At 44.3% G+C, this 11,305-nt stretch overlaps 1 protein-coding gene across 2 annotated transcripts in view; it reads right to left on the reverse strand.

Annotated features, from left to right (window-relative positions):
- Positions 1–3,891, reverse strand: part of UBTD2 (ubiquitin domain containing 2) — a 293,420-nt gene extending 289,529 nt beyond the window's left edge. The window contains exon 1 of one of the 2 annotated variants that reach the window (XM_063928079.1): positions 3,704–3,891. In XM_063928079.1, coding sequence (XP_063784149.1) covers positions 3,704–3,773 — 70 coding nt within the window. In that variant the 5' untranslated portion in view covers positions 3,774–3,891. Of the gene's footprint in view, positions 1–3,686 lie in introns of both variants that reach the window. The other variant, XM_063928080.1, reaches the window with a different exon arrangement.
- Between the last annotated feature and the right edge of the window lie 7,414 nt (positions 3,892–11,305).

Here is an 11,305-nt window from a genome sequence, read left to right on the forward strand (position 1 = left end):
TCGCCCTAACTTCTGGCGGGAAAGGGTATACCGCCAATAATTTTCTATCGGAGGAAACCCACGTATCATCACACACTTCATTTAATTTATCTGATTCAGGAAAAACTACAAGTAGTTTATTCACACCCTACATAATACCCTTATTTGTGGTACTTGTAGTATCAGAAATATGTAACACCTCCTTCATTGCCCTTAACATGAAACGTGTGGCCCTAAAGGAAAATACGTTTGTTTATTCACCGTCGACACTGGAGTCAGTGTCCGTGTCTGTGTCTGACTGAGGTAAATGGGCGTTTTTACAAGCCCCTGACGGTGTCTGAGACGCCTGGACAGGTACTAATTTGTTTGCCGGCCGTCTCATGTCGTCAACCGACCTTGCAGCGTGTTGACATTATCACGTAATTCCTAAATAAGCCATCCATTCCAGTGTCGACTCCCTAGAGAGTGACATCACCAATACAGGCAATTTGCTCCGCCTCCTCACCAACATCGTCCTCCTACATGTCGACACACACGTACCGACACACAGCACACACACAGGGAATGCTCTGATAGAGGACAGGACCCCACTAGCCCTTTGGGGAGACAGAGGGAGAGTTTGCCAGCACACACCAAAAACGCTATAATTATACAGGGACAACCCCTTATACAAGTGTTTTCCCTTATAGCATTTTTATATATGTAATCATATCGCCAAATAAGTGCCCCCCCTCTCTGTTTTAACCCTGTTTCTGTAGTGCAGTGCAGGGGAGAGCCTGGGAGCCTTCCTCACAGCAGAGCTGAGCAGGAAAATGGCGCCGTGTGCTGAGGAGAATAGGCCCCGCCCCCTTTTCGGTGGGCTCTTCTCCCGGAGTTTGTGAGATCTGGCAGGGGTTAAATACATCCATATAGCCTCAAGGGCTATATGTGATGTATTTTAGCCATAAAAAGGTATTATACATTGCTGCCCAGGGCGCCCCCCCCAGCGCCCTGCACCCTCAGTGACAGTTGGTGACTGTTGGTGAAGTGTGCTGACAACAATGGCGCACAGCTGCAGTGCTGTGCGCTACCTTATGAAGACTGAAAGTCTTCTGCCGCCTGTTTCTGGACCTCTTCAACTTCGGCATCTGCAAGGGGGGTCGGCGGCACGGCTCCGGGACGAACCCCAGGGTGAGACCTGTGTTCCGACTCCCTCTGGAGCTAATGGTGTCCAGTAGCCTAAGAAGCAAATCCATCCTGCACGCAGGTGAGTTTACTTCTCTCCCCTAAGTCCCTCGTAGCAGTGAGCCTGTTGCCAGCAGGTCTCACTGAAAGAAAAAAACCTAACTTAAACTTTTATTCTAAGCAGCTCAGGAGAGCCACCTAGATTGCACCCTTCTCGGCCGGGCACAAAAATCTAACTGAGGCTTGGAGGAGGGTCATAGGGGGAGGAGCCAGTGCACACCACCTGATCCTAATGCTTTTATTATTGTGCCCTGTCTCCTGCGGAGCCGCTATATCCCCATGGTCCTTACGGAGTCCCCAGCATCCACTAGGACGTCAGAGAAATTAGGGATAGTTTTTGGCAAGAGCCTATTAACCTGACTGTATATTTCTGGAGTGTGGAAGAAAACCCAGGAAAGCAATGGGAGAAAATACAAACTTGACACAGATAAGGCCATGGTCGGAATTGAACCCAAGACCTCAGTGCTAAGAAGCAGTAATTCTAACCATTACAGCATCCGTGCACATTCTATACAGACTATATGGGACTGTACCTTCCTTCTATAAGAGTCCCACTACATGACAAAAAAAAGACAGATGAATACAGGAAAAAGGATGAAAGATACACAGATAAGATGACGCTCATACACAATACGGTATGCCACCCAATTAGGTTAGGTTTTATTACACAAATTATACAGTATTACATTCTTGTTATACCCTTATCTTATGTATCACTGGAGTATCAGGCTGTTACACCTAAGAGAATCCAGGACCATCAAATGTCCAGCATCCACACATCAACAAACATATTTAAGAGGTCTATTCATGGAGCAGTGAAAAGAGTGGAGAAATGAGCCTGTGGAGAAGTTGCCCATGGCAACCAATCAGCTGCTCCGTACAATTGTATAGCATGCAAATGATAAATGTTACTCCAATGATGCCGATAGGTTGCCATGGGCAACGTCTCACTGCTTCATAAATAGACCCCTGAGCAATTTGTACTTTCACCTCTGGATGTGAGCACTTGACTCTTTTATATCTATATGTAATACACCATTTACCCCAAATACTACACAACTGGGCACGTCATTATTTATATACTGTTTATATAACACTTGCCCAATTTACATGTGTGTGTATAAATAAATAATGAAGATGGCTAATAGAAACATACTGTATGTATGCTGAACCATTTGCCCATCTGCCCCTAATGATCCTGGACAGTTGGGTGTAAGTATGTCTGTTTCAGTAATTACAGTGGGAAATCATGCTTGCAGCCCAGTGCAATCAGTGTGAACTGCAACTAAAGAGTGAACAGGGGACAACAAACAGATGTAGGATGTTACACAGGGTGGTACTGGAGCAAAGATTAAGAGAAGGTCTACACAGCTGTCACACAACAAGATGTCTAATTACCAAGTTTACAGAAAATCTGCCTTGCAGCCTGCTGCCCTTTTATATTTGTGTCAAAACTGAATCAAGCCTTCTATCAAAAGCAGCATTTAAAGTCAAACCACCAATCCTTCCAGTTTACTTTCCGCAAGAGGTAAAGATCAAGTCATTAGCGTTAATGCATTATGCAATCAATAATAAAATTTCATATTTTATCAATCTGTGCAATTTAAGAAATGCAAAATTATGTTTCTGTTATTATTGGTTAAAATTGGTTTACAGCATGACATACAACATTAACTCTCAGTAAAACTTACTGAAGCTTGGACATTTGTCAAATGTACATTATATTTTTTATCTAAAATACATAAGGCACCAATTGTGAGGGATAAATAGAAAACATGGATATCAATGTATTTGCATGTGCAGATAAAACAAATGAGTATATAGGTTTTAAATATACAGTATAATGAAAATGCAAATTGGCAGCTGGGAATTTGCATAACTCTTATATGGAATCACTAAAGAATCTGAGAAGCCTGGACATATGAAGGTAAGTAGGTCAGGTTGGTGACAGCAGTATCTTGCAGAAATTGTCATCTGCTTATCAGTATTACAAATGCAGGGTTTCCATGAGACCACAGAAAACTAGGTGACAAGTGTATGCACTGTAGGAGTTATGTTACCCTCCAGTGTGATGGCATTGGCAGGCAGTAACCCTAGCAGGAAGAGTAAGTGTATGGTTCTCCATTGTACCTGCAAATGCCAACATCCATGTACATGTGAAAAGAGTGTACAGGGCATGTGACTGAGCGCTGCAGCCAGCGGCCACTGCCCCCCCATGCATGTGCCAGGCTGACCTGATGCCTACACTTATGGGGTGCTTGGCAGCAGGGGGTAGTCACATCAGCACTGACGGCCAGGTGATGCCCTCAAACCCAGCACTTCATAGCAGCAATCAAGATATGGGCTAGGGGCAGCCTGGCGTCGCTTGTTGCCCCACTGGGGGGTATCATCTGCACCGGGCCAGTATCAGACAAAAGAGCAGCGAATCTCATCTTCCCTCCTCCCCCCTTCTCAGTCTCTCCCCTCCTCCTGCTCCTCCATACCATCCTTCCTCTCTCACCTCCGGTCCCGTCCGAGTTCTCATTCAGGCTGCCCGAGGAGTCGTGGTGGGTGCCCACACACCCTCCCATGGGTGCCGGCGGGGGCAGCCTCTGCCGTTATCTCCCTCTCCTGCCTTCACACGGGCGGGCGCGCTCACGATGCGCGGCGCCGGACATGGGCACGAGGAGGAAAGAAAACGGAGCGGGCGCGCGCATCCGACGTCACTGACTGAGCTCCACGCCCCGCAGCCAATGGGCTCCTCTCTCCGTGCTAGTGACGTCATAGGCGGGTCTGGTTATCTTGGAGTCATTGAGCATAGACTGGAGGACCGCTCTCTTTGTTTCCTCGCTCTCATTGGATGTATCAGGAGGATGAGACCCAGAATGTGCTTATTCTCCTTACACACCACAGCATATATAACATATCACACTAAACAAAACATTGCACAACATAGTATAGTATATTGCACACCCACTGGCGTGCACAGCACATTTTATTAGGGGGTGCACCGTCGGAGGGGTGTGTCTAGCACCGCCTTTTGGGCATGTTTAGCACCATCTGTTGATGGTCAACGCATATAAAATATCCACCTTTGTACCAATCCTAATAAAGCAGATACATTGTCAGATGTTGTGGTATGCACCAAAACACCCCTGATGGCACTCACTGCAATTACACTGCTCCTCCTCAGCCTGGTCTGGCTCCCCCTCTCTTTCCCCTGCAAGCTGCAGCAGCTTACTTACAAGTCAGTAACTAAACTGACAGTCGCAGACTGGTATTGCTGCTGCTGCTGCTGGAAAAACGAGTGACGTGTCAATGCTGCTGCCATCCGCCTGCCAGTATTGAATTTGTCTTCCTAAGAGGAATGCTGGCTGCATGCTGATCCTCATCAGTGGCTGGCGTTGGCATAGCATAGAAGGAGAGAAGTGTGTATGTGGTGGGTGTGACGGGTGGGCGTGCGAGCAGCATGACGTAATCACATCACATCACGCTGTTTTTGTACATGTTGGTGGAGCTGGGAATTTGAAAGACGGTGGCAGTGGCACTCTCGATTAACCCAGGCGCCCGGTCAGTAATGCAGTCCTGACAGGGTGCAGCGCAGAGGAGACAGTAATCAGCCTGCTCTGCGATCGCTGCATCAGGCATGTGAGATCGGGGTGCCTGTGCGCACCAGACACCCCCCCTGCGCACACCTATGTGCACAACACACTGCACAGCATATCACATATTTCACAAAACAAAATATTGCACAGCATATTGCACACCACAACATACTGCACAGCATATCATACGCCATAGAATATTGCACAGCATATTACACACTACAACATACTGCACAGCATATCACACCCCATAGTATATTGGTGGTCATTCCGAGTTTGCTCGCTAGAATTTTTTAGCAGCCGTGCAAACGCTATGCCGCCTCCCACTGGGATTGTATTTTAGCTTAGCAGAAGTGCGAACGAAAGGAATGCAGAGCGGCTGCAAAATATTTGTGTGCAGTTTCAGAGTAGCTTCAGACCTACTCAGCGCTTGTGATCACTTCAGACTATTCAGTTCCTGTTTTGACATCACGAACACGCCCTGCGTTCGCCCAGCCACACCTGCGTTTTTCCTGACTCTGCGGCCAGCAGTGCGACTGAAATGCTTCGCTACACCTTATGTGAAACTACATCATTCGTTGTAATAGTACGATGCGCGTGCGCATTGCGCCGCATATGCATGCGCAGAAGTGCCGTTTTTTGCCTGATCGTTGCGCTGCGAACGAAAGCAGCTAGCGATCAACTCAGAATGACCCCCATTGCACAGCATATTACACACCACAACATACTGCACAGCATATCACACACCATAGTATATTGCACAGCATATTACACACCACAACATACTGCACAGCATATCACACACCATAGTATATTGCACAGCATATTGCACACCACAACATACTGCACAACATATCACACCCCATAGTATATTGCACAGCATATTACACATCATAATATACTGCACAGCATAATATATTGCACAGCATAATATATTGCACAGCATATTACACCCCACAACATACTGCACAGCATATCACACACCATAGTATATTGCAATGCATATTGCACATCACAACATACTGCACAGCATATCACACCCCATAGTATGTTGCACAGCATATTGCACACCACAACATACTGCACAGCATATCACACACCATAGTATATTGCACAGCATATTACACATAGCATACTGCACAGCATATCACACACCATAGTATATTGCACAGCATATTACACATCATAGCATACTGCACAGCAGGACATTTTATACACCTCAGCATTTTACCTGTCCAGCATTCCGGAGCTACTGTAGGTCCTGGCAACTAATGCCATCTTCAGATGGCACTGTAGCCTATGGTCCTGTGAATGCCAAATTGTTTCCTTAAAAATATTTAAAATGCCTGCTCTAATATATATTGTGAACGCCTGCACCTCTTATTACCATGTGCCATGAATGTGCGCTATACATAGCAAAACACTGCATCCCATAAGAGAAAACAATACACCCACACATTATCTGAGTTCCAAAGCTCATTGATGTATACATTTGTTATTAAAAGGATATGGATTCAATATATTACAATGTACAGTATACACATAATTACATGATTACAATTTAAACAGTAAGCAGTTAATATATACAGTTACAGGCCAGCATACAATACCATTATCTTTCTCATATAAATTCATCTCTCCATATCACTCTCTCTCTGTAAAATCATGCAGGCACTCCATCATCGTCTGGGACAGATCAGCAACTGCCTCCTGTGTGATCAGCAATGTGTTATCTAGTTTTTGGGGGAGGGGACTTTCTCATTCATGATGAGTCACTAGTCTATTTGTATATGCTCAACAGGTTCAGCCTTGAAGACATCCAAAGGGGCTGGCCTGAGCTTCCTGTCCACTACCTGTTTGGAATATCTATTGTTCTAATAAAAGTGATTTTACCTTTCATACATTTAATCATAACTATTTGTTGCAATGTCCTACAACTTAATAACAAGTATCCAATGAATCTACACATTGATCTGGTTGCTTTAATAGTAAATATGACAGGTCTATCTTGCTTCGTTCAAATAATAAACATACATGACATTACTTCATTATATAATGTTAAAACATTATGATGTCTGGCGCTTGATATTATTATAATTATGTACTGTATGAAATAAGTGTCGAATCCATCTCTGTGGCATGTCCGTGTAAATGCGTGTTACCATATTTTGCTGTGCTCGCTGCTCGTATTTGCAAGTATAGCGACTCATAATGTGTGTAGTTTGTATGTTCTTTTTATGTAATATTTTTGACTTCGACAGTGCACACAATGCAGGAATTACCATGTGCTGTTAGCAGATTGTATGCACAATAGTGCTGCAGTGTCCCGCAAGAGGAGTGAATAGATTGCTATTCCAATCGCTTAGCTTCAAAAGTCAGGTACACTAGGAGGGTAATCGGATGATCAGAACGATATATCAACCACATCACTCAGTGTGTATGCCCTATCGTGCTCTCCCGCAGGTCATTACCTGGGTCGTCCTATTGGGCGTGCTGCATGCCCAATGGGATGAACCAAGAGAACAATGGCATACAGTTTAAATGCGGTGGGCAACAATACATTGCGCTGTCATCCACTGCATTTGTGCAGTGTGTGCAGTGTGTATGGATGGCACAATGTATTGTGCCGTCGCTGGGTTCATACATCATTTAGTGTGTATCCAGCATTACACATTGCAGGGATGGGCTCCTTTAGGAGCTCCTGTCCCTGAATGTGTTTTTTCAATAAATCCTGGCGAATCTTAGGGGTCATTCAGTATGGATTGCAGGTCCTGCTAAACAGCAGAATCTGCAATCCTCTCTATGATATACAGGGGGTCGCCCATCGCAGGGCAAGGCCGCCCAGCATGCAGAATGGCCTGCCCACTGGCTGCGACCGCAATTTAACTGCAGTCGCAGCAACTGCGGACGGCTCTCTGCCGCCGCTGCATATATGGAGGTTGTCAGCCAACATTTTTCTCATCAGAGTCATGTGTGATGTCACTCAGCTGCCCTGAAAACGCCACCACCCCGCCCTTGTTTTCCCTGCAATGCTCCGTTGTTGCCCCTCACGCCCCGCGAACGCCGCTGACAGGGTTAAGCAATGCAACCTCAATAACCCCCTTGATTTCTTATTGCTGTGAATAATGGTGATAAATTATAATTATTGGGTGTGGGACCTGATAAAAAATGCCCTTAAGCCTCATAGAAGGGTGGCACGCCAGATAGTCCCTTTGCAATCGATGTTTCCAATGTTTAATACTTTTTTTTTATCAGGATACAATTTTACAGCGAATACAGCTTACCTTATGGGCATACACAACACTCGTGGTTTCCCGCCTTGAGTTCATCACAGTAGCAGCTGTGATGACATCAAAGGATTTTCATGACACTCTTCACCAACACTAACAGAAAATGGTTCTGCCTACGGAAGCCCAAGAGAACCAAAATAGATTATAAATATGCATTTGCTTTCTCAGTGCGTCTAGACTTATAGAAGATACAATGTTGCAAAGTAAAGTTTACAAAGTAACACATCTCATAACCATGTTGCTCCTTAGGCTAATATCATAACTATTATAGTTGTAATACATATATAAATGTATTTGCGATCCTACTTGCAGATAGCTAATAAGAAGTTAGCTCAGTGGTTCCCAAACTGTTTTGAATCATGGCGCCCTAGAAATTCGCAAAAATTTTCAGGCCAAAAGTTTCGTATTGAAAAATTTAGAAACATATATTAAATTAAGTAAATTGTGTTTATATGCAATCCTTAGGTACAATTGTGTGGTGAGGGACAAGATTTGCTTTTGTTTGTCCACATATTTTATGATTGGAAGCCACAAGCACTGGTTTTTGCCTATTTGACCATAAATAATTTGAATTGGTACTAGAGTACCAATCAAGCACCCATGCAAATGCCCCGAGGCACCCCAGGGTGCCTAGGCACACAGTTTAAGAACCACTGAGTTAGCTGAAAAATATCCTGATTACGGCTACTGCCTAGTACAAAGGTCTTAATACGGGTGGTCTTCTGTATGCCGGCGGTCGGGCTCCCGGTGCTCAGTATACCGGTGCCGGGAGCCCGACAGCCGGCATACCGACACTTATTTTCCCTCGTGGGGGTCCACGACCCCCATAGAGGGAGAATAAAATAGTGTGGCGCGCGTAGCGCGCCACCGTGCCCGTAGCGTGGCGAGCGCAGCGAGCCCGCAAGGGGCTCATTTGCGCTCGCCACGCTGCCGGTAAGCCGGCGGTCGGGCTCCCGGCGCCGGTATGCTGGTCGCCGGGAGCCCGACCGCCGGCCAGCCGTAGTGAACCCCTTAATACTAAGAGGGGACCTGACAGGCATTTTCAAAAAAACTGGTTATGGTTCTAAATCTAGCAAGGGACAATAGTCTTTTAACATCGGAGATATGCACTGCTCAGAATCCCCCTTGCAGACCCATTATTTTCTGCTAGGGGATCTCTATTACAACCAATTTCAATCTTTGTGGGAAAGTACATACTGTATTTAAAACATACAACACTTTTACAGTTATATGTTTTACATTTATAAGTTTACTGTTAAAAAATATTTTTTTTTACTGACATCAATGTATCTCAATATATATTTTCAATAGCGCACACAGGAGGGGTTTCAGGTTACCCAGAAACCCCCCTGATGGGCCAAATTGTGTTTTTTTAGAGACGGAGACAGCTTTGTCTCCGTCTCAACAGAAACCGTGATTGCGACTGCTACTGTGATTGCGACCACAGCTACTGCAGAGAGCTCTCATCTACTGAGCTCCCTGCACATGGGACTGAGCTCCATCTGCATCGTAAAGTACCGTGACCACCAGTCTCCTTTTTACAGCCATGGGTATGTCTGCTAGTTCATGTATTTACTGTATGTACTGTATTTTTGTATTGTATGATATTTATAGTATGTATGCAGAATGTTAAGCATGTTTGCATGTATGTATGTATGTACGTATGCATGTGGAAAGTGTGTGTGTGTGTGTGTGTGTGTGTGTGTGTGTGTGTGTGTGTGTGTGTGTGTGATATATATATATAGTGGCAAAAAAAAACATTATATATATATATATATATATATATATATATATGTACCTTGGATAATCCGGCACTCCCTTGCTGGTATTGGTAATGCTGGGTGCTCGTGCTATAATGTATAAGTTCCACCGTTGCTAAATCAGCAAGCTGCACGTCACTCCATTGTAAAAAAAGTGCTTTTAATGAATTTTTAAATGCATGTAGTCAAGACAGACTATGAAGAACACCGCGTTTATCGCTGGCTGACGGGCACAGACTCCATCAGGCAAAAGCAGAACCAACTATAGATCTAACTGGCGTCAACGTCGGGAACAAAGGTCAAAAGACCGCCAAACTTCCAACAGCGACAGTGACTTTAACATAGTGGACTCGGATGAGGCCCCAAATTCACAACGCCCCCCTTTAGGGGTTTGCACCCGGGTGAAGTTAGACACTGGAGGAGATCTACCAGAAGGAGCGGCCAAAACAAAAGGCTCAACAAAGTCTCAGCCAAAAAACAAGAAAACAACTTGATTTTCAACTTGTCATCACATGAGCTCTCACCTGCGAAACCTCCTTATTGAACAGAGGTCTTTCATATGTCCCCACAAACTTCCATGACGACTTTGAATGGCAGAATGTCCTACACAAAATGGAACGGAAATTAAGATTGAAAGAACATTTTCAAAAGCAACCTGAATTAGAAACTCCAACGGCAATGGAAGTTACGTTAAGGAAATATCACAAATCTAAATTTGATCCAATATCAACAAACGCTTCAATCAAAACTTACAGCAGACTGTTGGATGAAGCTGTCCACAAATTCAGAGGAGCTAGACCAAAAATCTACCCTAATCTGACAACTGAAGAAAATAAAGCATTAAAATCACTAAAAGCTGATACCTCTATCATAATACGGCCAGCAGACAAGGGCGGAAGTGTAGTAATACAGGACTTTATATACTTCCATTCCCCATATTGAAGGATTTGAGGCGGTACAGGAGTTTGTCAATAATATACAAGAAACTTTTGGATTTCACATTCCACTTTTTTTTACAGTTATTACGTTTGGTTCTAACCTGAAATTACTTTCTGTACGATGGCAGATATTAATTACAAACCCAAGGCTGCGCCATGGGTAGCGCGGTAGCTCCGGCATATGCAAACATCTATATGTTTAAACAGGAACAGAAGTTCTTCTTGGATAACGTCAACTATAAGAAATATATCTGTTGGTACACACGCTACATAGACGATTGCTTCATGCTTTGGAATAGCAGTGAAGAAGACTTAATTCACATGATGAATAACATCAATCATCTCCCCTCCTGCATTAAATTTACTTTTAAGATTACTAACACGAGGGTCAATTTTCTTGATGTCATAGTGACCAATCAACAGGGCCATTTGGAAACGTCTGTTTATTACAAACCAACGGACAAAAACACTCTCTTAGAAGCAAGTAGCCACCATCCAAAGGCACTAAAACAGGGTCTTCCATACTCTCA

Source organism: Pseudophryne corroboree, chromosome 6, assembly GCF_028390025.1.
Source record: "Pseudophryne corroboree isolate aPseCor3 chromosome 6, aPseCor3.hap2, whole genome shotgun sequence".
Lineage (NCBI taxonomy): Eukaryota > Metazoa > Chordata > Amphibia > Anura > Myobatrachidae > Pseudophryne > Pseudophryne corroboree.